Below are 27,796 nucleotides of genomic sequence, written 5' to 3'. Positions count from 1 at the left end.
TGTCAGTGACAGAGTAAAAGGGTGATTCAATAATAGGAGTGTCATTAGCCATTGTAACTCTTAAAATGTATTTATCCATTTGACAATCTAATTTTTTTTAATGTCTAATATCAAAGATTTAATTTGCTTAACAGCTGCGTTTTGCTCTTAAGTAAGTAAAAGAGTCCAGGTTTTTAATCATAGAATTATCCAATACACAGAATAAGGTTAACTATCATCCAATTGAACAATTTTCATATTTTAGTCTATAATCTTTAGGGTAACAGGGTTGTACGTTCACAGGCGACATTACTATCATTGGAAAAAGAAAAAGAAACGAGAGAATGTACTTTTCCTCTTCCCATAATCGTCAGGAAATTCAGATGATGTGGGACTAAAACAGTACATTTTTATAATAATGCACTCAATCTAATACGCTATGGTCTCTATAGTATAAATGTATAACTTATAGATGTATAATTGTTGATGTGAAGTTTTCGCTATAAATGGAGAACATTTATGGAAGGAATCTCCGTTTTCCAGCATCCGTCAGGGACATTTCACCTCCAGACCCTCAGAGGGCCCCTTCCTTGGGTTATAATACTCTAATCCTGTTCACTGGCTATATAAATAAAATGGTTCATGACACTCATTGTGAGGTCTTTCCAGTCCAATTTTTGCCTGGGTAAGTTCTGAACCTTTGTGTTTTTATTTTCTTTTTGTTGGCTTCTCTTTGGATACACTATGATTTTTGAAATCCTGTGAATATGTGTTTTACCCTGACCTGTTTTTCAGTAACAGGACAAACTGTGCTTTTTTCTTCTTCTGTCTAATTAATTGTGCTCAATTTATTTACATGTTTCAATAGACTCGTGTGGTAGAGTTTGCTTCTTTAGGAGTCAAGTCAAAACTTAGAATTAAGTATTGATCCTGAGGTCAGCAGTCACTGGCAGTCCTGCAGGCAGTGCTGTATATAGGCCTTGTCCTTCTCCTCCATCCTTATGCTGGAGCTGAGCCTCAGAAGTCTCTGTCCCTCTGAGATGAGGCCTGGGGGGAGCCTGAGAGACCGACGGCTAGTGTCCGAGTGGAAATCAAGGCACCAGCGCAGGCGTTCGAGCGCCAGACGGGCGTTGACCTGGCTCACCTGCAGCATCAGCTCCTCTTTACGCAGCGACGGAGTAGGGTCACTTGGCTGCGTACACACACCGCTCTGTAAACTCTTTTTCTTCAATGTGTCTTATGGAATTCGAAAGGAAATGAGCTTACTCTACCTTTGTGCAGCTGCCTACGCTAAAGCGAGCATGCTGTCCCGAGGCCAGGAAGGTCACGAAGACAGAACCTTGTCCCCGAACTCTGACCCCGATGTTTTTATTGAGTGACTGGAAGATGGGTTTGAAGGGTGTCAGATTGTTTGCGTTGTCTGTCCATTTCCACTTGCTTCTTCTGGACCTGTCTTCATTTAGACTCAGCCCTCCCCATGCGTCCATGTGCAACCTAAGAAAATAATATTAATCAACAAATTTTGATAGCTAAATGCATTTTACATACTGTGTGTGTGTGTATGGAGCGCATACAGCACATCATCAGCTAAAAACAATAACTAATCCACGGATCGTTCATTGATAGAGCTGGCTTCATGCCCTTACCAGGTACTCCCGTTGCTATGGTAACAGTCGGCAATGCCACTGGACTGGAAGAAGGCTCTGATTGGACAACTTGACCTGAGGTCATCAAGAACGATGCAGACCCCCTCTGTATCATCTATGAAAGCGATAATGGCCAAATTTCCTGAAGGATAGCTACATTAGCAAGAATAAGGAATGTTCAGTTTGTCAACGTATGTTCAGATCCACTTTTTTTTTTTGGAAGGATACAAGATTTGGGCAGTGCCGTCTGGAAGCGCTGTGAGAAATTTATTCCCATTCGAGTAAAACTTCTGTATGTGGCCCTGCAATAACCAAAACCATAAGTAAGGACTAAACCATAAGAAGTTGATTGTCCCCCAAGTATTTTATTCCTCTTACACCACAGCAATTTGGCAGCAATAATATTTTTTATTCCTTAAAGAACAACAAATTGTACTTTTTCCATTTATAGTTACATTTAATGTCCACGTAACAAGTCAGTGCCAGTTCTTGCTTTTGCTATAGCGACTATAAACAACCTCTCTTAAACAAACAACAGCAAAAAAAACAAAACAACGCAGCTTGTCATGTTACACAGAAACAGTAAAAGATGATGAACATTTGATTATTGATAAAACTTGATTATTGTTGTTATTAAGATGAGATTCAACCAATGAGAAGTCAACAAGGGCATGTTAAATAAATAAAAACACTACTGGAAGTTCATATTCCAATATTATCACAGATTTTCCACAACTATTTGAGGAAATGTTTTCTTCAAACCTGATGATGGCACAAACCAAACCCAGCTGGAAGTGAACTATTAGTGCTGCAGAGCTGGGACGGTCTGGGATTCGCCTCTTTTATGTCATCCTCCCTCGCGGACAAGCGTTCGCTCTCTCTGAAGCGGATGTAATCAGAAAGCCGGAAAGTGATGGTGGTGTACAAACCGGAAGACGTCACTTTGCAGCCCGGAATCTCGGTTTCTGCGAGGTAAAATCTAGATTCTAAACACAGCCATGTTGCACTTCATTTATATAATAAGTATCCGTGTTAATAACGTTATTAATCAACACCTTTCGACCAATAAAATTGAAGAATTCAACAGCAGTGTGGGATCATTTTTTCTATAATGTTGGAATTTGATGTTTGAATCAGATCAGAACTGTAAGATGGTTTACTCACGGTTTCCTGAAGACAGCCTTTTAGCCTTTCTCAGACATTCCTCTGCAACCCTCTGCAATCTTTGGAAACATGGGGGGGATTTTTTATGTCAAATAAGTAGAGTGTGAGTAGTAATCATTGGCAACATTTGCCACTATACTGTACAATGTATAATATAATAGTATGCAACAAAATATGTACTATAAAAGAATGAAGTAATGTATATACTACTATGCAGTCATGTGACCTTGAGAACCTTTTTTTTTCATTCCTGTTTCTGGGTGCCAAAATATATAAAATTGTAGTAGCTAAGTATTAAATATTAAATATTGCTATGCTAGTGAGCAAGCTAGTTATTAGCTAGCAAGCTAGACTGTACAAACTCTGTACATAAATGCATTGTTAAATATTCTAATTTTTTTGTTGTTACAACACTAGCTAGTTAGCAAGCCTCCATGACTTGACGGTCCTGCTGGAAAATCCGATTCCTGCTAATTGCTGCTCGTGATTATTCCGTGTCTTGAGACCTTGCTCTGTCTCTGTGCTCCCACGCTTTCTCCAAATTGGAGTCATGTTCCTGTGAAGATTCAGCACAGTGTCCCTGCAGCAAGTGCCACTCCTGCTCCAACTTCTTAAACACCTCCATATTCCCAGGGCAGCAGAAATCCTGCAGAGCGAGCAGAAAACCTTTTTGAGTGGATACGCATGGAAAGTTCAGCTACCAAAAAGAGTAAAAACTCCAACCAAAAAAAGTTTTCGTTTACAAAAAAGTAAAAAATATGCTAAATGCATCTAAAAATGCTATCGAGTTAAAATAGTCGTAAAGGCTAATAACATAATACACACTTTTTCGTAACCAGTGATGTCTATCTAGGTTCTAGCTATCCTTATGTAGGAGAAGGTGTAGAGACTTTAAATGTATTTTTGGCCCCGGGAGCTTTCCTATTGGCCTCTGGGGAAGCAGTGATTTTTTGGGGATTCTGGGTTTTAGAAAATTAAAAATCAACGTAAATTACAATTTAGTTACAAACTATGGAGTTACATTTTACGTAATAGTACAAAAAGCTTGTTAAAAATAACAATTATTAAATCGGATCTTGATTCCCGAGTTTCAGGCCAGTGTTTTTCCAATTTTTGGGTTTGGTTTGGAGAATTTTTGGAGAAGTTTTGAAATGATAGATAGATCGATAAATAGATAAATAGATTGATTTAGGTAGCTGGTGAGAGATACTTTAATTAACCTTTTAAACCTACCTCAGGACTCAGGGTCTTTGAAAAATCAAGCAGAGGCTTTGCTTTCGCACCGCAAATCTCGCACAATACTGTATGGTCACTAGTAGACGGGGGCTGGAAGAGTTCAGATTACATACTTTTCATTCATCAAGATAATAACATATATTTTTAAAATGTAGTGTTTTTCAAGGGAGTGTAAATTGCAAACGAATCCTTTTTTTTAACGACTCTCTGAATCAGTTAAGTTGATTTGAATCACTATTAATGCATCAAACATTTTGCTTTGTGCTTGAACGTACTCGCTTGTGTGTTGCATGTTGCATTAAACTGTGAATTTGTCACTGTGTTAAAGTACACAGCATGTACAGAGTGAGTGCTCTACCTGAAGATTGCTTTTTCTCCATTCAGACTCTCTACTGTATCCCAGGACTCCGTGGAAGCCACATTGAGGTACAGCTGCCTTCTTCTCCATCTGCTAAATAAGGAAACCAGGAAAATTAGTCCATCTGCATCCAGTGGCGGCTCGTCCATAGGGGCAAGTTTTGCAGTTCCCCACCATCTACACCAGCCGTTCAACATATATTAATCTTCATAAAGTCCTTAATCAGTAGGTTTTATATTTCATTGCAAAACTAATGATCTCTTTTGAGTGACCAGTGGTTGCTATTGGAGAGATACCAGCCAAAGTTCCATTGATTTGCTCACCTTCTAGATGTTGCACAATTGCAGTGCAGTGTGCTCACTGCCCCATTTAGTGCCATAGAATTTTTTTTTTTTATGCCAAAAAAATCGTATCATTTAAAAATACACTGTGTCATCTTGTTTTATAGCAAATAAGCAAAGGCAAAGAGTAACTGCAGGCAGTGTGTGGAGTAGTGTAGTGTATACAGGGTAGTGGTTCAGCACAAGCGCTTTAGAGCGCTCTCATTATTCTATCCTACTTTCTTCTATCCTGTATTAACCATCTTTCTGTAATAAACTTTTTTTTTTTAGAGTAATTAGTGAAACCAGTGCTTTATAGCAGCTCACCACAATTACTCACGACAATTTGGCGTCTCCTGGCTGGGCTGCGCGAGTCTTTCAGCTTTTCTGGACAACAAGCAAACCGTAGGATGCCCGTGGAAAAGTTTCACCCTGAGGTCCCTGTTGACATGCAGGTGGTGTGTCCTTTGTTGTGCAGAGCGAAAGACCGATGCAGAGTTACCACTGACTGGTAGGAATCATCAAGAATTTAGAATTAGAATTTAGCTCCAATATTATATGGAGCGATTTCTTATAAGAAGTTCCAGGAACTTCGTCTCTGCGACGGCAGAGATATTGGTGTTTCTTAGATCACAGCTTCAAAACTAAGACATATACCGACGTGTGTGTGTGTGTGTGTGTGTGTGTGTGTGTGTGTGTATGTGTATATATATATATATATATATATATATATATATATATATATATATATATGAGAGAGAGAGATAATAACTGTAAAAATATTTGCTAACGGAAAGAGTCCAGTTCGAGCAATAACTAAGCCCACCACAAACTAGTCTCTGAGCTGCTGGAGCTGCAGAATTTATTTTGTGTTATTATTTTAGGCACATTTTATTTGTTAATACCCTTGACTTAGATGAAGATCAGATCATATTTTATGACAAATTTATGTAGAAAACCATGAAATTCCAAAAGGTTCACATACTTTTTCTTGCCAATGTATAATAGTAGTGGTTCAGCACAAGTGCTTCAGAGCACACTCCTTATTCTATCCTGCTTTATTCTATCCTGCTTTATTCTATCCTGTATTAACCATTTTTCTGTAATAAACCTTTTTTTTTTTTTTTTTACCTCAGAGGACGAGTCTGTGAGTATTGTCTAATTTCCACGACAGCTCCAAAAACTCTCCTTCATTTCCTCAAATTGTTTGTTGCCTTGGAAACGCGGCTGCCAATTATTGTCGGTTAGCCACGCCCATGGGCGTAACCACGCGTTCTTTGGGGGGTCGTGTCCCCCCCCCCACATGTTGAGGAAATACCAACGTGTTCCCCCTCCAATATACAGTAGAAAATATTTTCTATATGTCCCCCTTTAATGAACCCTTCCAACGGAAGGGTCTTTTCTTCATCTATTCTATTTATTTATGTCTATTCCTTTTTAATATATTTCCGTTTGTTAAGGAAAACAGGTGTGTGCCCCCCCTCCAATTGTACACTTGGTTGCGCCCATACTCAACGCAAATTCGTTGATATATTTTAGCAGCTCAGTCTGTAAGAAATGGAGACGACAGCCAGGCGTCGGAAAGTGCAGCAGAGCATACGAGCTTTTTTCAGACAGTAAGTAACTACATACCTAAATAGTAGGTAACTTTTACTTGGCAACGAGAGATATGGAACTAACGTCTGAGTTGTGGCCATATTGTAGTTCTCCATTCAGAACTAGTTATGGCAGTTTGTCTTTAGAATTAAGAAAAGAAAACTCCAGTACTCTTTACATAGCTAACGTTTCAGGTTACCGCTATATATTGTTGTACACTTTGTACACTTATTACATAGCAAGCTAAACAGTATGATGACATTAACATAATAAATGACACCAGTTACACAAACAGAATATTCAGTTTATCAAGTTAAAATGATCATCTAAGTCAGTCATTGCTCTTCTGGGAAAATAATGGTACCTGGTCACAATGCAGGCAGCACAGCAGCAAGACAGTGAGAGGGAGAGGCAGGCTGAATGCAGTGGACATGCAGATGATCAGGTGAGAAATTGTGTTGTGGACAATGATGCAGTTTAGTAGAGCACATAGTTACTTAGCTTAATAGGTACCTTAGTAAAGGCACTACAGGTATTTTGTGCCTTTATTAACCATCATGTGTATGGATTACTGTAGTTTTATGGATCTTATTTGAATCTTAAGATCAGCATACTGCAGTCCATTTAACTGCAATCATTGATTAATTGGTGATAAGATGTAGTTATTTAAACACTACATATTATGTTTATTTCAGGAGACTCACAGGTTCTCTCAATATGAAGACAGTGATTGTCATTCAGCGGCGATAACACATTTGCACCGCAAACTGCCTGTCAGTACTCAACTTTCGTCTCGGTTACAAAAGCAGCAGCATGTGGCCAGAAATAGTCTCTTAAAGATTGTGGGTGGGATGATGTGCTTGGCAAGACCGGGAAATGCTTTCAGGGGCCATGACAACAAAGAGGGCAACTTCCACCAGGTGATTAAGTACAAGGCAGAGGGTGATGAAGAACTTACGAGCTGGCTTCAGCGGCACAATAATTTCACTAGCCCAAAAATTCAAAATGACGTCCTTAAAATTGTCAGTAACACAATTTTACGTGAAATTACAAACGAGCTTCAGTCATTGCCAGTGGTTCAGTATTCCCTTATAATTGATGGGACACAGGATGCAGCAGGAGTTGAGCAGGAGTCCTTCTGTCTGCGTTTCATTGACAATAACTTGCAACCAAGAGAGGAATTCATCGGCCTATGTCAGGTCACATCCACTACTGGAGAAAACATAGCTAGTGTAGCTAAAGACGTTCTAATTTGCTTAAATCTCCCACTATCACAACTACGGGGTCAAACTTACAATGGGGCAGCCAATATGTCTGGTAAGATGCAAGGTGTACAAGCTCATCTCAAGAAAGAACAGCCTCTGGCGGTGTATGTTCATTGTGTGCCGCATTGTGTGAATCTGATCATGCAAGCTGCTTGAATATCCTCCCCATTATAAGAGATGCAATGCACTTAGTGCAGGAATTGGGTGTTTTGTTCAACCAGTCCGGGAAGTTCAAGGTTATCTTTGCTGCTATAGTGAAATCAGATCACACATCTCTTCATACATCTTTAAAGCCTCTCTGCCCCACCAGGTGAACAGTGCGAATGCCAGTATTGCACTGTCCTCACCCAATATGAATCTGTGCACACAACCACAGAAGAAATGTCTCAATCCGCCACAATGGAAATGTCTGCAAAAGCAAGTGGCCTTCATTGCAGGTTTTTGAGGGGAAATACCATTCTTGGTATTATTCTGGCAGAAAATATCATGGCTGTCTTGGAGGAGCTGAACATTTCTCTACAGCAGAGAAGCCAAACAACATCAGGGATGCTGGCTGCTGTAGAGCATGTGAAGAGAGCCTTGCAAACGAAAAGATCTGAAGAGCACTTTGACCAGCTGTACTCCAGAGCATCTCAGGTTGTAACATCTCTAAACCTGCAGCCCATCGAGATGCCTCATTTACGGATGCCTCCGAAGCGCTTCAATGGTCCTGCCACACCACATTGTCATTCTACTGCCCAATCATACTACAGAATGCAGTACTTTTGTTCCTTGGATACTGCTGTGATACAGTACACTGAGCGTTTCAGCCAGGATGGGCTACAAAGGCTGCAAAAAGTATAAGACGTACTCATCTCTGGAAAGATTGATGCAGACCTAGATGAATACCCAGAGTTGAATGCCACAGCTTTAGAAGTGCAGCTGAAATGTTCCAGGCCAACTACAAATATTCAACCTCTTCAGAGGTAGCAGAAATTTTACGGGAAATGATGCCTGAGGTGCAACATTTTTTCAGGCAAGTTGAGGTCTTTTTGAGACTGCTAATGGTTTTCTGCCTCCTCAGCGGAGGCAGAGAGAAGTTTCAGTGCCTTGAGACGTCTGAAGACTTGGCTGAGAACTACAATGACGCAGTCTCGGCTAAACAATTTTGCCATGTGCATCAAGAGAAATTGGATGCATTGGACAGGACACAAATCTGTCAGAGCCTAGTTGAGTTCAGTGATGAGTGCCTCCAGGTTTTTGGGTCATTTATTTAGATGATTACCTTTCCAATTACCAATTACCTTTCCATTTCCACCCCTTGCTACATTGTCTGTAGCTGCAGTACACATACTCACCCCATTTTTACACCGAAAGAGCCATGCATCTAACATTACACTACTGACACTGATGCCAACACTCATTCAACACTCACATAATTTAATTTACAACAAGATTATTCATAACTTTGCTTTTACCATTGTTGTCTGTCAAGTTTTTTACTTTTATTTTTTTGTACAAATCATTCATTCACATTACACTTTTCAGTGTAAATAGATAGGCTTACTTTAAGATAAATAAAAATATATAAATATAAAGTTGGACATCTATTTCGATTTTTTTTTCTTTGATAAAGGAATAATCTGTCATATGTTCAAATACAGCATTGGTTGTTGTAGTCACATCGTTTACATAAACATATTTTGAATATGTAATTTTGTACCCATTAGAAGTTATTCTATTTGCTACTACTGGAAAATGCTTAATTCTATTTGGCTGGTGCGATTTATTGCATTTTAGCACCATCTAGTGGGTCTTGTTGAAATAGAAAAATATTTTAGTAAAATAACCATTTTTTTTTGTGTTGATAGCGTTTTCACTACTTTGTAAGAGGTGAATCGGAAGTAGCCTGCTTGCATGTGTCTGTAAAAATTCTACATCTTTGTATCACATTCTTAGAAAAATTCCTAAAAGATTTTTCCCCTTGAACGCCTTTGCTTGGAAGCATCCGTGGGGAAATTGTATTTACAACATATATAGTGCTGAATTTAGTTTCATAGGTAGCCATCCTTTCTGAGTTTGTTTAAAAGTCGTGATTGCGTGTTTAAATGTTAACCAACGTCCATACCATGGTTACACCATTGGCCACGCCCACTCATCGCTGATCAGGCAGGAAAATTGATGCTTATGTAACTGAGTGCTGGAATCACAGGCGAGCTGATGCACGCGCCATTTTCTTTTTCTCTCTCCAAAGAGGTGATTTCAAAACCACCTAGTGTGTTAACCCTTGAATGCATGTGAATTTTACTACTAATTTTATTATTATTATTATTATTATTATTATTATTATTATTATTATTAAGCTATTAGTAAGCTATACTGGTGTGTACTTTCTTTCTAATGTAATATAATGTAAATGTTAGGTTAATATAAATACATAAACAAATAGAAGCCTGTCATGTAATAGTGTTGAGTGTACACCTGAAAGCAAATGTACCTCTACATTTATTATTTTTATTATGGATTTACAAATTAAAAGTAACAATGAAATGTGGGTATATCCTGTAACTAACAATAAAATAGTAAAATAAGAAAGTAAGTAGGTTAAAGGATTTTTTGTTGTTGTTGTTGTTGTTTTTTTGTCATGACCCTACTGATATCCAGATCTGATTTGAATGGCATCAGATATTATAACTAAGGGGATACATAAGCAGTTCAAAGGATATAAAAACTTGGTTGGAGGCAGTTACAGACAAAGGGTGGTGATACCAGAGAATGTGAATATAAAATTCAGAAAAGGGGGAACAAACTTTTGAACTGCCATGATTTTCGTTCTATCGCTATTAATATTTGAATATGCACCATTTTTACTGTTTGTTATTTTATTACCTTTTTATGTTAATCAACGAAATGCATTTCTTTTTTTTCTTAGTTGTCCTCCGTGGGTGTGCAAACTTTTGCATCATTCATTTAGATAGGATTGCAATATCACTACATTTTATACAGTGATTTTTAAGTACTCCCATTGTATTTCATTTCCCATATGGTTATTTTAGTTTACTACAGAAAGAAAACCAGGAGAATATTTTTACATAATGGTCATACGACTCTAAACATCTGTCTTTTCTATTTTAAGATGGAAAATTGAGATCTTCTACTCACAAATGGATTTGGATGTTCTTCCACTTGAGAGGCTTGCACTGGCCATCTACACACACAAACAGAGAGAGATAGACAGAGAGAGAGAGGAGAAACCCAATCCTGGGTCTCGTGAAAGTCTGACCTGAATCAGAAGTCAGGTGAAGATGGACAGATCACTCACTTCACTCTCCGTCGTGGCCGTGCGCAGTGCCAGTGTGTTGATTGTATCCATGGATATTGAAATGCTGACATGGCCTTGTTTGTGTGTAATATCAGCGTCCGCAGGAGTCCTGGCAGCCGGCCACATTAGAGGAGCAAAGTACAAAGACAGAGACGCATGGCATTGTGGGAATGTTTTACAGGTGAAGCCTGAAAACACACGGGGTCATAATATTCTTACACAATCCCTTGAAAAGAAGGAAGGATGAAAGAGGGTAAGAAAGAAATAAAGCAAAAGGAAGGAAAGAATGAAGAAAGGGATCTATCTATCTATCTATCTATCTATCTATCTATCTATCTGGAGTCCACTGTAATATTACTGACACCCTTTAATAAATGGAGGAATAAATCGAATTGTTGGAAATTGCTGAAGAATTGCAATTAAACATTTTGTTTAATGTTAGAATGTTGGATTATTGGAAAATAATCAACATTGGTGTGCTAACAGTAACACCACTTTATCACAGCACTCGGTGGTTGATTATTTTCCTATAACAGCACACCCCCAAAGTTATCCCTAACATATGTCACCCTTACACAGATGGATTTGGGAACAGTCTTCATGTCTTCTAGGGTTTCTCATTCTCTCTCTCTCTCTCTCTCTCTCTCTCTCTCTCTCTCTCTCTCTCTCTCTCTCTATGCCTGAGTGCCTGGGAGTAATATCACTCTTCCTCCTCCCATCACTGTGTGTGTGTGTGTGTGTGTGTGTGTGTGTGTGTGTGTGTGTCTTCAGGAAGCCTCTCTCACACACTGCAGTGGAAAGCAGGGTGGCTGCTGCTTCACTCGGCCATGCGCTGAACGATGGTGCATCAGGAGAAATGTGTTTACCAGGTGAGACATTTTTTAATCCCCAGATGATGGTTACAGACTATGATGTGTGTCTAGTTTTGATGAATTTAGGTGCCTTAGCTGGGTGCCATTACTATTTTTAATTTTATCCTTAGATTTCTGTCTGTATTCCATTGACTTATTAAAATCCTTATGATGTGCATGATGCTTGGGTAGAATTGGTACATTTAAGGGTGTTTTAGATAATTGTGCTAAAGGTGACCTCGAATGAGGCTTTTGGTAGCTGTTTTCTGATCTCGTCCTCATGATCCTGGAGTTTTATCAGAATAACAGCACCTGATTAGCTGTTAGCCGGTAGCTCACCCATAGAATGTGCCAGAAAGCGTGACTGACTGATGGTGTTACATCACAGATCAGAAGCCGCCCTGTAATTGCGCTTATTCATGGCAGGCTAACTCCACCAGGTCCGAGCCAAAACACAAGAAAAGGCCGGGGCGTGATGTGTTTTTAGGGATGGACAATATTGTCATGACATAATGAGCATTCCTGTTTATGTCTGCCTGAAGTCATGTCCGTGTCCAGTAGTTGGTGTGGGACTTACTGTAATCTATAAAATGAACACAATTGGGGCAGCCATCTTAGAGACAATACTCAGGCAATTTGGAATTAGTCTGCCCCGCCCACTGAGGCGTCGACGCCCAAAATTTGAAAGCAGAATTATACTGAAACAGTTTCAGTTATATGGATGATAATAAAGAACCATTAGGAACATCAATTTGTGAATGTGGTCACGCCTGGCTATTTTTTTTAAAATTAAATAATTAAAATCATTCCACAGCGCTGTTGAAATCTGGATTCTGATTGGTCGGAAGGTTTTTGACAATTTTCTATAACAGCAGCTCTGACAGTAGTCCTAATACGTTATTGTTTCTATAGTAAGAATTTTAAAAAGAGACTCGTATGGCAGACGCTCCACAGGCCAATATTAAAGGGATGGAAACCATCCGCAAGAAAAGTCTTCAGGAGTTTAGGCTTTTCTTTTCAGTTTCTTGGCAATGTGACAAGCTAAAAGTCTTAATAAATTCAAAAGAAAGAAAAAAGAGAGGTAGTTGAGGAAATGGCGTATATATAACGTAAACCTGCTATAACATATGTTTTGGTTGAAATCGACAGCTAAATTAACCTTATAACTCCAGGGCAAATGATTGACTAAACAAGCTTTGGCTGATTTCAGGTACAGGGTTAAAATTTTATTTCCCAAACAGTTCAATACGTTTACATTTGCATATTTTAATGAATGACGTATCCAGGCCCAAAGGATCGAGAGGGAGTCCATCAGACAGAAACTGGCCCTCGGCAGTTTCTATGACGACGGGCCTGTTTTCTTCACTGGCAACAGCTGCTCGTCCCCACGGTGTGTATCGTGTATATGCTCTGATTATGTAATATGTATCTGCTACTTACTGTTATCTTCTTCTTCATGTGTCTTAAAGGAGCAGTTTGTCATTTTTACAGCCCTCTGCTTCCTGCAATGCAAACTGAAATTAAAATCACCTTCCTTTCCTCTTAACCAACCCCAGACCACCTTTTTTTGAAAAAAAAATGAGCATATTTTATGGATTACCAATAACAGAAAAGACACAAAGTTGATAGGTTTTTTTTTTCTGGGCTGTAAAATTGCAAACGGAAGCCTAAACGAAAGAAACGAATGACATCCATTGCATGGCGGTGTTGCAAATCACAGTTATTCTAAATAACTGTGAATAACTGTTCATAACTGTGAATACTCATATAATCTATGTAATTGAGTATTAGAAGACTGGAGTCACTTTTAAAATTACAAACGGCATCTTTAATGCCAGGTTTGGTTCAATTGGATAAATACATCATAAACATACCTCACGTTGGTTCAATTCTTAATGAAAGTAAGTTTGATACAAAGACTTGCGTTAAGTTATTTATTACTGAAGTGGTTGTAAGAGAATAAAGAATAACTAAAAGAATAACTATATAACCTGTTTCTTCAGAATTGATCATTTTTTAAAACTCTTTTCCTTCTTTTCACCACAAGAGGCCACAGCAGAGCTTTATTCATCTATAACTAAACATTTATCTAGAAAATGCAATATTTTGCTATCAAATATTACAAAATAATATACGTGTAATAAATGTGACATTTTTTTTCAAGAACATTTTTCCATCCCAGTTTTATCGGCATTTCGCCATTATTAAACGTTTTAATACCTCGTAGATCCTCGTAGAAAATTTGAAAAAAAAATTCCCATCATGTTCTTGGAAAACTGAGAAAACAGTTCATATTTTATCAGGAATCATTACATAATCTAAAGAAATATCTATACCATGGACTACAGAACGTTTTCCACCCACAATATATGATTCCATGTGGAGAAATAATAATAATAATAGTCAATTAAACTGATATCTGAAAACATCAATTAAACATTTTCAGATATACAGTGTATATATGACTTTGTTTTCATCCTGGTGTAGGTTTCAGAACGGTGTGAACCTCCAGGTGTGCTTTGTGAATGACAGCAGCAGTGATAAGGACAGCGATGCTGAGGACAGCAGGACAGAGACGAGCCTTGACACACCCTTGTCTCCTGTGGTACCTGCTTTTTAAATACCACTATATACAGAACATAGACCCTGCTGAAAAAAAACAAACCCTCATAGAATTTGTAATGGTTTTAATGGTTATAATGCGAATTGTATTGGCTTTAATGGAAATTGTAATAGTCCCTGTGGGTCTCTACTGGTAATTTGTTACCTTCTAATGGTGGCATGTTAAGTATATTATCTAGTGAATACCATTAAGGACCTACGTGGTTAAAATGCCCTACTATGTAATGGAAACCATTTGGTAATGGTTTTAATGGTTAACTGCTGATGGTTTGTAATGGTATTTGTAGTGGAGAGCATTAGAATTTCTATGATGGTTTCTATTGTTTTGGGGTTTTTTTCAGTAGGGGAGTTATACAGCAGTGCATTATGGGATGGCACTACCATCTTCTGAGGAATACAGCACGTATTAATTTGTTGATGTTGACTTTACATTGAAAGCTAAATTTGACTGACTAGAGATGTCCATGTATGTCCTTCCCTACACCAGTAATGGACATTGTTTTTGGTCTTCTTTTTTTCTGACTGCTTTAGCCATAGCTTCAGGTGGGATGTGGAAACCAGTAATAATTTTTTTTGTAATTTTAAATAAAAATGTTTTATATACTGCTAAAAGTCCAAAATTATTGGACAATAAGAAGGATTTTTTAAAAATATTTTGGTTATAAAAACAAGCCTATGAGCCAATGTAGGCTCTATACTATATATGTAAATGTGTTGTCCTGGGCAGACCAACTGTACGGCAGTCATTTTGATCTCTTCTGATTTAATTTTCTGTGCAGAGTAAACAGAGCTCGTCTCTCTCGGACCGGGACACTTGTGAGGAAGAGGAAGAGGACGGGGAGTTTTGGCGGCTGCAGCGGCGGCTTGAGGAGGAAGCACGCGGGGCTCTGGCTCTGGCTCGGCCCATGGCACGCATGCAGGTGGAGGTGGAGAGACATGTGCAGCTACACCGCAGGTCTCCGGTGGCCGATCTGGTCAGTGACACACACACACACACACATATGGACATTTGGTGTGTTCAGATGCTGACCATGGCAATAGAAATGGAACTGAAACTCAAGAGCACTTCGGGTTTTTCTGATATTTCTTGGTACTTGGATTTTTCAGAATTGGAAGGCAGTGGAAGATAGTACACAAGAACGCAGAAACGTATACGATTTAATGTGGGAAATGACGATCAAGAAACTCTGCTTGTGGCTTCTATGTGTTACATGATTCATTTGGCACCATGAGGCCCTAGTGACAAAATCCCAATTTAAAAGCAGGGTTTTAACACTATTCTCTTTAACACTACTCAGGGTTTGATCTGATCTGATCTGATAAAAGTGCATCGTCAAGGGCAGTCCCGAATCCTAACGCTGTGGGTTTTTACTGGTAGAAAAATGGGGCCTTCCCAACAGTACCATTTGTTATGAATGAGAGAATTCATAATTTTTTTTTTTAATCTAGCATGACTCAAAGCATACCTTTCTCGAGAGAAAGGAAATTAGGCACAATAGAGAGTTACACCACTTATACACTTCTGCTCTCAGTTTTAAATATCCATTAGCATAGACATGTATTGATAAGTATTAGCTGATACTTGTTATGCAGAAATAGTTTCCACCATTGATGGTTATCAATATACATATATACAGTGCATCCCGAAAGTATTCACAGCACTTCACTTTTTCCACATTTTGTTATGTTACAGCCTTATTCCACAGTGGATTAAATTCATTATTTTCCTCAACATTCTACAAAAAGGTGTGTGCCTGAGCTCAATTTTGAGTGTCATGGCAAAGGCTGTGAATACTGATGTACATGTGCTTTTTTTTTTGCTTTTAATTTTTAATAAATTTGGAAAGATTTCAAACAAACATCTTTCACTTTGTCATTGTGGGGTATTGTTTGTAGAATTTTGAGGAAAATAATGAATTTAATCCATTTTGGAATAAGGCTGTAACATAACAAAATGTGGAGAAAGTGAAGCGCTGTGAATACTTTCCGGATGCACTGTATATGATGATGATGATGATGATGATGATTATTATTATTATTATTATTATTATTATTATTATTATTATTATTATTACTGTCTAACAATGTATCCATGGGGTGTTGCCGCAGTTGCCTCACATGCCACACATCAGCGAGAGTCTAATGAAGAGGAGTCTGAGGCCCATGGACCTGAGAGACATGAGTCTGGGTCAGTTACAGGTCATCACCAACGACCTCCACTCACAGATACAAGGTGAGGTCAAAGTTCACACACAACAATCTAGATCTCAGCAAAGGTTCTATCAATTTACATTATCAACACCTTACACTCAAATGTTCATTCATCCAGGAATACATTATTTAAGCCCCAGTCATCTTACAGCATCATACCGAGACAGATTTTTTTTTAGCTGCTTTGCTTCATTTTTTAAAAACAGAACATAGAGTATATTAATCTATAGGACATATTCAGATTTCTATTAACCTTATAGTGGTAAAGTAGTGTAGTAGTAGTAGTATGTCACTTTGCAAGAAATCAAGAAACACACTGTAGAGATCAGAAGGTCGTCATGTTTGTATTCTATGTTGCCTTTGATAACTAGAGCAAGGTCAAAGTTCAGTCCATGATGATAAAGTGTGTGTATATTTTTATGATTTCTCCTGCAGGCCTAAATGAGGAGCTTGTGCAGCTGCTGCTCCTGAGAGACGAGCTTCATATGGAACAGGACGCAATGCTGGTGGATGTGGAAGACCTGACCAGGTCAGAAAGCCTCTTTATTTATTTATTTATTTATTTATTTATTTATTTATTTATTTATTAATTTATTTATTATATTATATTATTAATATTTTAACAGTATAATATGTAGTATATGGTGTACTGTTTGTGAAATTAAAAACATGTAAAATTTGATTCACTTAAAAGAATCAACTCAAAGAAAATTTAATCTTAATTCCATTTATTTATTGTTCCTTTTCCCTCAGGCATACGCACAGTCAGCAGAGACACATGTCCAAAAGAAAAGGCGCCTGCTCCCTGTGACCTCCTGACCCTCTGGAGCAGTTCAAGGTCGTTCGACAATGTTGTGATCGCGCTCGCATCTCAGCTTAACTAGACGCGTGTGTTTCTTTTCATGTGTTCCAAGCTTCATGTGGATGTGTTCAGTGTCAATCAGTCATGCCGTGAGCTTTCGTGCATGCCCACACTAAAGCAGTAAGGAATGTACAGGTCCTTGGTGTAAGACTTGCACGCTCATGTGGGGCGTAAAACCTAAAATCTATATATAATATAAAATGTATATCTATATATAATATAAAATGTATCAGCATTGCTAGATATTGTTAAGCTGTACGAGTGTAAGGCGCATTCTGCAGCGAATTTGTTCAATATCATATACAATTCACTTTAGAGAAGATCTGGCTTGTGCAGATTCCATACATTTGTTATGAAAATCCCACAAATAAAGGATCAAATTCTAATTATAGAGTTATAATTCTAGTTATAATTCTAGTTATTATGTCAATATAGTTATATTTTTGTAATTTTATAGTTAGAATGTTTATCATTCTAGCTATTCTATAATTATAGTTATATAGTAATTCCATAAGTCTAGCTATTCTGTAATTATAGCTATAATTCTATCTCTAGCATTATACCTCTCTAATTTTATTATTTTATAGGTGTAGTTCTATGATTATTGACTTCTAATTGTAGTTGTACTTGTAACTCTCACTATTTTATAATTAGAGTTATAATTCTATAATTAGGTAGTTATAATTGCAGTTAGAATTCTACAATTCTGGCATTAAAGTTATAACTCTACAATTATGGTTATAATTCTATAATTCCCTAGCTATCGTTTTGGTTATAATTCTATCACTTTAGTTATAATTCTAAAATCATTTTAGCATTACATTTATAGTTCTATAACTATTGAATCCCACACAAAAGTACAGAATTAGGATTATAGCAAGCTTCTTCTTTTTTTTTCTTTGCAAGCAAATTTGCAGCTGTATTAGCAAAGGTTTAACCGCCTTCTGTTAGAAATATCGTATAGTCTTAAAATTTTTGCCGTTATCCTTGGTTTAGTCACCCAAAGGCATCACAGAACACTTTGTTAAATGGTGGAGCATTAAATGTTGTCTCTTAACATTAAAATGCGTTTGAAGATGATTATATATATATATATATATATATATATATATATATATATATATATATATATATATATATATATATATATATATATATAATATATATTACAGTTTACCCATTATTGGCAAATAAATAAGTGAAAATCGTTAAATCTGTGTATTTAAGGACGTTGTTTACTCTCAGATTGTAACCGAGACGCTAAACCAGGGGTGGGCAATCTTATCCAGAAAGGGCTGGTGTGGGTGCAGGTTTTTATTCCAACAAGCAAAGCCACACCTGAATCTATTGAAAGCCAAGATCAACTTATTAAATATTTGTGCCTCCTGCTTGGTTGGAATGAATACCTGCACCCACACCAGCCCTTTCCGGATAAGATTGCCCACCCCTGCTCTAAACGAATCTAAATGTTATTAGACATTAATTTATGAGACAGCGTAATTCTAGCTTATAGCATTCTATGTTTGCTAATAAGCTTTATTTGCTAAAGTAGGTAACACAAGATTATATTCCAATACTGAAGCAGGGTAAAGAGATCTACTGGGTAAATTTTAAAACATTTTGAAGCATTTGTTTCTATCCAGAATCATTGAATGACACTGAATACAAGACAGAATGGCATAATAACTAATAACCAATAACCAAACTACACATCACCACAGAAAATTTTATGTTAATTATTTAGGGACACTAAAGTTGTCCTCCATGCGAACTTGCACTAACCACAACTTTAACCGCAACTTTGTTACCAAAACTAAAAGTTGTTGCCACAACAGTGTCAGCAAGATTTCTGCTCAAAGTCTAACTGCCATTGCGTGTAAATATAACCGAAGCAAGTTTTTGATTCTCTTGATGATATTAAGCAACATTCCTATTAAAGATTAAAGCTTTTTTGATTGCTACTAAACAGCCTCCATTTGCTAATGTGTGCTAATGTGGCTAGAGCAAGGTTACATTCCGATGTTGAAGCAACCCTAGAAAAAATGTTAACACAACATTATCTCTGGATCGTATATGATTTGTGCAAGAGCACTTACCTTGTCCTTTACCATAAACTTTAATTTAATCTCAACTAAACACAAGCATTTAAAGGTTATTACAGCCATTTCTTGCAACAGCAACAAAAAAATTCTTACGAATTACAACATGCCTTTTCTTGAATTAGTAACAGTGTCCGCATAGCTAAAGATTTAACTGCCGTCAGGTGTAATTGTAACCATAGAACTAAAGCTAGCTTACATTCCAATAAAGAAGGAGAACAGGAGATTAGCTAAGTAAATAAACAAGAAATGATGTAATGAAATAACCAATAACCAACAGATGACTGCAAACACCTGAATTATTTTCTTCGAAGTCGTAAAATGAGCTGTGAGCGCTTACCTTATTCCTAGCCACGAAGTTTAACTATTTGTAACTTTACTTTAAATTGGTTAGTGTGGTTTTTTTGTTTTTAATGGAAGAGCTAATTTTCTATTGGCCAACATCTTTTTTTCCATTGTCCAACATCACTGTTACTTAAAGCAAGATCATATTGGGAAGACTAGCTAAAGTGACCTGTAGCTATCACTTTAGTATAGCTATAGTTTAGTAGATAAAAGATAAATGATTTCATTATAGAAAAGCTTGTAAGTAAAAGAAAGGTTATGGTTCAAAAGTCTATAAACCGTTTTAACGCAATAACTTAAACAAAATGTTCCATGAAATCAGATCCATTATTATTCAAGAATATGTTATGTGAAACCTAGAAAAATCCATTTCCTAGCAGTGTGAGAAATCTTTGTATGAAATTGAAACATGAAGACTCAGATGAGCAGATCTGATGACGTGGTTAGTATTTAGCTTTCATGTTCATGAACTATTATATGTCGAATTGTAAGAACTTTATTTTTCAGATGTGCGACAGGTTTTACGGACAGGAAGCTCGGAAGTGTGAAATCAGATATGCTAACGAATAAAAATGATCAATAAATAATGTACTTGCAGACATTTCTCTTCTCTGATGTGTTTTTTTTTTTCTTTTTTCTTTTACAAACATTAAATAACATACCACAGCTTCGATTTCTCGATTCTGCTTGTTCAGAAGGTGTTGATTAATTTTAGTGCTTGCTGTGGTGTTCAGGCTGCTGTTGGTTTTGGTGGTGGTATAACAGTGTGGGGAATGTTTTCTCATTTCTCACCCATTGGGCCCATTAATACCAATGGGAACGTCCATGAAACAACTTAGTTCCTGTTATAACTTACATTATAGCAGCTATATACTCTCAACAACCACTATTTTTTTCTTTTTCTTGATAAGCTTGTCATGTTACTCGGAAACCAGAAAACGTGAACTCCTCTCTCCTGAAGATTTTCCCATGGTGGAAAACCTGCTGATTGTTACAAAGCTGGAGATTACCTTCATAGATGCTAAATAAACCTCTCTTTTCACCATATTCACCATATTATTATAATAATAATAATAATAATAATAATAATAATAATAATAGAATGATATATTTTTTCTTTGTTTTGTTATATATTTTTCCTTGTTCTATAAAAACACATTGTTTAATTCTGTTTATTATTAGTGTTAGATCATGTGGATAGTGCTGTGTTGAATCATTCATGTGTGCTTCCCTTTTGCAAGTTTTACTTTCTTTGTTTCTTTCTTTCTGTTTTTGAGAACGCCTGCCATACAAACAAGAACACTTGGGCTGAGATACTTTTTTTTTTTTTTTTTTTAAATAAAGTTTTCACATCCTGTGTTTTCAAACTTTACATAATACACAGTTTTTTTCTTTTGGGGGGTATTTCTGCTCCTCGTTTGTATTCTAAAGTGAAACACACGTCACGTTTGATAAAAGGTTAGTAATGTCCTTAGGGAAGCACATGACTACTGACTACTGTATGTAGCCAGAACCATAGTGTTGACAGTTTTTCAAATGCTTACTCACAGATCCTCACTATACAGTGAGGTAATGTCAACATACCAGGATAATGAATTCTCAGAGGGGAAGTCCCTGTATTCCCTCAACTTTGTGGTCCGTCAGTATCTTACACTAAGAGCTAAGGAGTTCTGGGGTCAAGATCAAGGTCAAGGAGTCATTCCTCAAAATATTATTACGTACCTTGACAACTAACATATGTTTAGAAACAATTTAATAAACACAAGTATACATATTATTTAATTTGTCATACCGCAAACTTAGTTTCTTAAGTTAAATTAAGTAACCTTTAAATTCATTAAATTATATAAAAAAGCAAGCAAATACCAAAGGTAAAAAAAATTTTTTTTATTTCAACTGAAATATTTTCATTTGAAAATATAATACAAGAAAATTCAAGAAAATTCTGTGAAATTATTTGCCAAATTTTAAAGAAAAAAAAATCCTAAAGATGTAGTCTTCTGAACTATTAGTGGGAGGAAACTTGTCCGTAAACATGTTATTCTAAAAGTGCAACGTTATAAAGTTTCTCTTTTTTGCATTGTAGCTGAAAAAAACATTATATATATACAGTATATATATATACAGTATATATATATATATACATACACACACACACACACACAGTGAGGGAAATAAGTATTGGACGTATCAACATTTGTTTCAGTAAATATATTTCCAATGAGGCTATTCACATGAAATGTTCACTAGACATCAGTATTGTACCACTGTATATATAAATAAAATAAATTTCAAATTTCTATAAAATAGGAACATTGCAAATAAGAATTGAATCAAACCACAAAATCAGTGCCAATATCATAAAACATGCACTTCAACATTACAAATTAAACACTTGTTAGTGGAACAGTAGTAGAACAATTCGGAGGCCCGTTTTAATGTTAGCTGATTTTTCAAAGATTGAATTTTGGGTGCCAGCTTACTTCCCAGGTTGAGCATGGGGAAAAAAAACAATAAAAATTAACAGACGAAAAAACGTCTGCCGAACTCACCTGGCAGGGGTTCAAGCGGGAGAAAACATCCGAAATGGTTTTAAACAATATTTTTCACAGTTAAAATTAACAGACGAAAAAATGTCCCCTGAACTCGCCTGGTTCAAATTCAAGCGGGAGAAAATGTCCAAAATTGTTTAAATTATATTTTTTATTACTCACATACAGCCTCTCAATGGAAAATAGAAACAATAAAAACTGGCAAAAATATACTTTCTAACCACTCATCAACAGCTACTCGAATTCACTTGCAACCACAAGAAAATGGCCAACTAACCAATGGGGAGGTGTGGTCAGGACAAAAACTTAATAATTTTAATCCATTTAACTTAAAATTATTCACACACTGAAATATGTCTAAAAATTTGTAGAATCTACTTACGTTTTTATAGTAATGCACTCAAACTTAAATAATTTAAGTATGTTATAATTAAATTGTTAAGTAGATATTAAATCTGGGCTAACAGTGCACAGCACTGTTGATTTCTGACTTGGTCGAGCTGACAGGAAGACCACGGTAACTCAAATAGCCACTCTTTACAACCGTGGTGAGCAGAAAAGCACACAAACACACAACACATCGAACCTTGAGGTGGACGGGCTACAATAGCAGAAGACTACATCTGGTACCACTCCTGTCAGCCAAGAACAGGAATCTGAGTCTAAAGTGGGCAGCAAAACTGGACAGCTGCAGATGGGAAAACCTCATCTGGTCTGTTAAATCTCAATTTTTGCAGATGGTAGGGTCAGAATTTGGCATGAATGGCGAATTCATGGACCCAACCTGACCTGTGGACACGGTTCTGGCTGGTGGTGATGTAATGATGTGGGAGATGATTTCGTAGCAAACACTGTCCCCTTAATACCGATCAAGTATTGCTTTAATGCCACAACCTAGCTGAGTATTGTTGCTAACCAGTTTCCATTTTACACCTTGTGGAATCCAAGTACTAGGTAGCTCCTACTGTATATGCATTTTTCTCTCATCGCACACAGGCTTAACCGAAATGATGCTGAAAACTGGGCCACATTTTTGTGAGGAAGTAAAATACAAATCAGTGAAAGAGAAATAAACTGTGGTGAGAGCGCTCTTGAGGAATGCACAGGCCTGCCACACACTCCACCTCAGAAACAGGAAGCGGTTCTTCAGGCGTACCTGCACGTGTGAACTCAAGCCGAAAGCATGTAAGAGCGTTAATTCCCTCCGCCACACACCACTGTAGCCATTTTCATTGGAAATTACAACAATAAAACCCTTGTGTTGGTGTGTTTGTGTGAAAGATAAAGAGTTTCATTTGTGATAATATTAACATAGTGTAAGAGGAAAGCCCCTGTGAAAAGTAAACACACACACTTATATATATATACAGGTTGGAATGAAACATGGCATTAGAATTTAGAAACACCTGCAGCCATGTTGAAGACCATCTATCCGTGTAAGTAGCACAGGGCTGCAATAGTGTTTTTTTTTTTTTTTTTACATAGATATTCTGTAACATTAAATTTTTTACAACAACAACTACTACTTATTATTATTATTATTATTAGTAGTAGTAGTAGTAGTAGTAGTATTCTATTATCAAATTTAGCTTTTTGCACAAATATATATCTTTATTTGTTTCCATATTTACAACTTACAAGTTAATTATTAAATTATCTATTAATATATGTAAATATGAGTTACTTATTTGCTTAGTAATATACACAATTTCTTTTACTTTCATTGCTTCTTTCCTGATTTTTAACTATAAATTAATCCTTTTGTTAAATTATTTTGGCTTAATTGTATTGTTTTATTGTCTTAAGACTATATGCTTTCAATTTTATGTAATAATGCTACATAACAATAACAGATAGTGTGTAGCTTCTTATGTTTAATTTAGTTTGCTTATGAAGTTTAATGTAATCACAGTTAGTATGCAGTTTGTTTATTTGTTTTTTACTTATTTACTTACTTCCTTGCTTGCTTACTTACAGTCTTAATTACCTACCTTCATATTTACTTACTTACTTATTTACTTACTGACCTACTTTTCTTATTTACTTACTTCCATATTTACTTATTTTCTTACTTACTTATTTACCTGCTTATTAATTTACTTACTTTTTTATTTACTTACTTTCTTATTTTCTTACTTACTTATTTACCTACATTCTTATTTACTTACCATATTATTTATTTAACTACTTTCTTATTTCCTTATTTCCTTACTTACTTACTTTTTTATTTACTTATTTTGTTACTTGCTTTCTTATTTACTTATGTTGTTACTTACTTTCTTATTTACTTACTTTTTTATTTACTTATTTTGTTACTTGCTTTCTTATTTACTTATGTTGTTACTTACTTTCTTATTTACTTACTTATTTAGTTACTTTCTTATTTACTTACTTATTTAATTACTTGCTTTATTTATTTACTTACTATCTAATTTAATTATGTACCTACTTTCTTATTTACTTATCTGCTTTATTATTTAATTGATTTCTTATTTACTTACTTTCTTATTTGTTTGTTTGTTAGTTTATTTATTTATTTTTGTATTACCTACTTATTTACTGACTGCCATTTAGTCTTTCTGTTGAAATCTTTTCAGGTTTGTTGCTGTCAATGCTGTCTGCGCTGTGCTCGGCCGGGCCCGCGGGAGCACGCAGCGAGCCCGTGCACCTCTCCAGGGACGCGTGCAGGGGCCTGGGTCGCGAGCTTCTGCGGAACGTGACGGATGCGCTCGAGATTGTACGTAGATGATATTCGAGCTGGGAAGAGGGGCGTAAATAAATGAGCATGGTGATAAATGTAGGTGTATTTTGTTGTTTCCGGTACAGGATCAGCTGTTCAGAGGATTAAACTGCACGGAGCAAAGCGCTGAGCTGACAGCCAGCACGAGGACGCTGTCCGCGTGCACGCCGCTGGTGAGCCAACTTACTGTGTCCCAAAACCACACTCTGTTCACTACACAAACGCAATACCCATGATGCACTGTGTGCGGTTTCTAGTGAGTGTTACTTTCATAAAAGTCAAAAGTTTGTCTGAAATGACATTTTATTATTCATTATTAAATGGTCTTAAGCTCAAATGTTCATGGCTACATCCATACTTACAGAAGTCTGGCTTTAATAGGATCTTTTGGTTGTGTGGTTCAGGACAAACTTTATTATTTAATAATTTAATAGAATAGAAATAGAATGATTTTGGAGGCAGGGTGTTGTAGCTAGTTAGCAAACCGTGTTATAATTTCTGGCCAGAATGTTGGGATTACAGTAATTACAGCACATTCGCTAAGAACAAATGACTTAATTCCTTTCTACCCTTCATCCAACAGAACCTGATGTGCTTGGAAGGCACCGACTTCACTTTCGATGAGGTACGCTCTTTACATTCAATCTGAATCACATCCATTCTGATACTGTTATACACACCCTTGTTGGCGTTCCCTCATTATTTTCTCACTCTCCTGCTCTATTGCTTCCTATAACTGATACTTTCTAATAAATTGCTAATATCAACTTTAGTTGGTCAGATAAGCCCTTGGAGGTCACTGTAGACTTCCATAGCTAAACTTACCCAAGAGTCACTGCATCCAAAATGACGGGTGAACCCATGGAAAAACAACCCGAAATGGAACAGTTTTTGATTGAACTCCTTTAACTATACCTATACATCGCATCATTAGTTTACTCTGAAGGCTATTTAATACACAGCTAGCTAGTGTGACAGATTAGACACCTAGATAGGTAGCTAGCTAATTTGCAAGCAAGTACTCAGCATTAACAAAAAAGAGCACACTCCTATCAAGTCCTCATTTTTACAAACTCAAGTCTTGTCTTAAGCCAATATTCACTCCCATATTTCTGTTTGGTTAAAATGAACTACCTCATTTTTCTCACAGCCGAAGTAGCTAGCTCATTCGGCTAACTTGTAGTTACTGGCCAGGTAGTTGATTAATAGCAGAAAACATGTTTAAAATAGTACTGTGATGTGTGTTTCTCTTGTGTAATCACACTTTTGCACCACAGGATGAATGTCTGCAGAGTGTTTTGGAAGATCTTCGATATTACTGGTCAACCTTTAAATCTTACCGTGATCCAGATCGAATCCTGGAACAGTCAGTGCTGAGAAGCATAGAGAACCTCATGCAGGTATGAGCCAAACAGCTAAAATACTTCTTATAAGAATGATAAATTATCTGTCTTATGTTGTTTAACGGGCAAATAAAAATACCTACCTGATTAGCAAGCTAGTAAATAGTTCAACAGAAGCAAGTAGTTCTTGCTAGCTAAAGTTACCACAGAATTGTTGCTAGCTAGCTTACTTAGCCAACCAGTGACTCCTCCTGTTGAAATTCAGCACAAACTGGTATCAAATGAGCAAATATTTGACAAAAGAGTTACTGTTTCCACCCTTATTTGTTTTTAGAAGCAAAACTCTTCAAATGAAAATATGTGCTGAATCACCTAGTCCACTATCGCTATGTTATATTTGTATAGCATTAAGAACTTAGCCGTTTATAGCCATTGTGCGCTTGTCTTATGCAAAGGAAAAGGAAGTCAATAGAATATAACATTTCCCAAATAGTTCATTGTATGTTGTTAAATATTTAGCCATGACTCTGATTAAAATCATTTAGCTGAAGCAAAATTGCTTTCTGAGTACAGCGTTATGACAATAATTTTGTTTCAGGACTGCTTTTCTGCCATGCTGCTGGATGGTGCTCAGGTTCAGGTAAAGCAGAGTACACAAAGTGAAATTAATATTTATATTTATTCATATTTACTAACAATATTGTTTATTAACCACCCTACCCCATGTTTTATTCCTTATATAGTGTTTTTACATGGAAATATAAGCAACAAATATAAACTCATGCTTCGGTTTGCTCTGCAGATCTCCGTGCACAACGAAAACTCCTTCGAGAGACGCCTAAAGCTCTGTAAAGTCCTGAAAGGCTTTCAGATTCGCACCATCACCATCAACCGAGTGCTGAACCACATCGTCAGCTCTTCACAGATATGATCACGATGAAGCTATTTATAGCATTTACCAAGTTATTTATCTCACACCAACTACCCAATAACGTTTTGTCTTAAAGACAGCATCCAAGTAAATCTGATTGTTCACGGTTTTATTTAAAATTGTAATGTTATTTAAATATATTTATTTCAGCTATTTATTAGTGAATTTTATGTTTTGGTGTTCAGAACGATGCACTGTCTCAATTAAACGTGTTGCAGTAAAAAATATGAAGTGTTTAGTGTGGGTTTTTTTTGTTTTGTTTTGTTTTTGTGAAGACTTAAGACACAATTTGTCACACCATTATATTTCATTTTATTAATTTTATTTCTTTATAATGTTCATACATAAATAAAGTGTGTTTTAAGGCAAGACACT

General features: G+C 36.5%; 3 protein-coding genes across 13 annotated transcripts; 2 read left to right on the top strand and 1 right to left on the bottom strand.

The window, feature by feature from the left end:
• Positions 1 to 152: 152 nt before the first annotated feature.
• Positions 153 to 5,937, bottom strand: LOC128609728 (glutamate-rich protein 6). 9 transcript variants are annotated; one of them, XM_053628446.1, is made up of 11 exons: positions 5,835 to 5,937; positions 5,031 to 5,211; positions 4,384 to 4,476; positions 4,023 to 4,115; positions 3,296 to 3,435; positions 2,790 to 2,848; positions 2,388 to 2,590; positions 1,854 to 1,927; positions 1,626 to 1,778; positions 1,251 to 1,473; positions 153 to 1,171 (listed from the first exon to the last, which is right to left on the bottom strand). In XM_053628446.1, exons 3-11 carry the CDS (start codon positions 4,471 to 4,473, stop codon positions 923 to 925), a joined length of 1,284 nt encoding a protein of 427 aa, XP_053484421.1. In that variant the 5' UTR covers positions 4,474 to 4,476; positions 5,031 to 5,211; positions 5,835 to 5,937; the 3' UTR covers positions 153 to 922. The 9 variants fall into 9 exon arrangements, with proteins under 9 accessions (XP_053484421.1, XP_053484423.1, XP_053484420.1 ...); XM_053628448.1 differs by having other exon boundaries at positions 4,384 to 4,473; XM_053628445.1 differs by having other exon boundaries at positions 5,044 to 5,211.
• Positions 5,938 to 6,048: 111 nt separating this feature from the next.
• zgc:153615 (uncharacterized protein LOC777747 homolog) lies at positions 6,049 to 18,439 on the top strand. Of its 2 annotated transcripts, XM_053628455.1 has the most exons (11): positions 6,049 to 6,319; positions 6,679 to 6,744; positions 6,995 to 7,219; positions 10,680 to 11,118; positions 11,637 to 11,734; positions 13,003 to 13,106; positions 14,204 to 14,321; positions 15,118 to 15,312; positions 16,448 to 16,571; positions 16,985 to 17,078; positions 17,303 to 18,439. In XM_053628455.1, exons 5-11 carry the CDS (start codon positions 11,705 to 11,707, stop codon positions 17,358 to 17,360), a joined length of 723 nt encoding a protein of 240 aa, XP_053484430.1. In that variant the 5' UTR covers positions 6,049 to 6,319; positions 6,679 to 6,744; positions 6,995 to 7,219; positions 10,680 to 11,118; positions 11,637 to 11,704; the 3' UTR covers positions 17,361 to 18,439. The 2 variants fall into 2 exon arrangements, with proteins under 2 accessions (XP_053484430.1, XP_053484429.1); XM_053628454.1 differs by lacking the exons at positions 6,049 to 6,319; positions 10,680 to 11,118; positions 11,637 to 11,734; ... (4 more) ...; positions 16,985 to 17,078; positions 17,303 to 18,439 and having other exon boundaries at positions 6,483 to 6,744; positions 6,995 to 10,208.
• Positions 18,440 to 23,300: 4,861 nt separating this feature from the next.
• Positions 23,301 to 27,756, top strand: zmp:0000001127 (interleukin-12 subunit alpha). 2 transcript variants are annotated; one of them, XM_053628443.1, is made up of 4 exons: positions 23,301 to 25,772; positions 26,425 to 26,547; positions 27,089 to 27,130; positions 27,293 to 27,756. In XM_053628443.1, the coding sequence occupies exons 1-4, from the start codon at positions 25,737 to 25,739 to the stop codon at positions 27,419 to 27,421; spliced, it is 330 nt and encodes a 109-aa protein (XP_053484418.1). In that variant the 5' UTR covers positions 23,301 to 25,736; the 3' UTR covers positions 27,422 to 27,756. The 2 variants fall into 2 exon arrangements, with proteins under 2 accessions (XP_053484418.1, XP_053484417.1); XM_053628442.1 differs by having other exon boundaries at positions 27,089 to 27,756.
• Positions 27,757 to 27,796: the final 40 nt, after the last annotated feature.

This window comes from Ictalurus furcatus, chromosome 7 (assembly GCF_023375685.1).
Source record: "Ictalurus furcatus strain D&B chromosome 7, Billie_1.0, whole genome shotgun sequence".
NCBI lineage: Eukaryota > Metazoa > Chordata > Actinopteri > Siluriformes > Ictaluridae > Ictalurus > Ictalurus furcatus.
The sequence above is the reverse complement of the archived record's forward strand: the minus strand, read 5'-3'. Positions and strand labels throughout refer to the sequence as shown.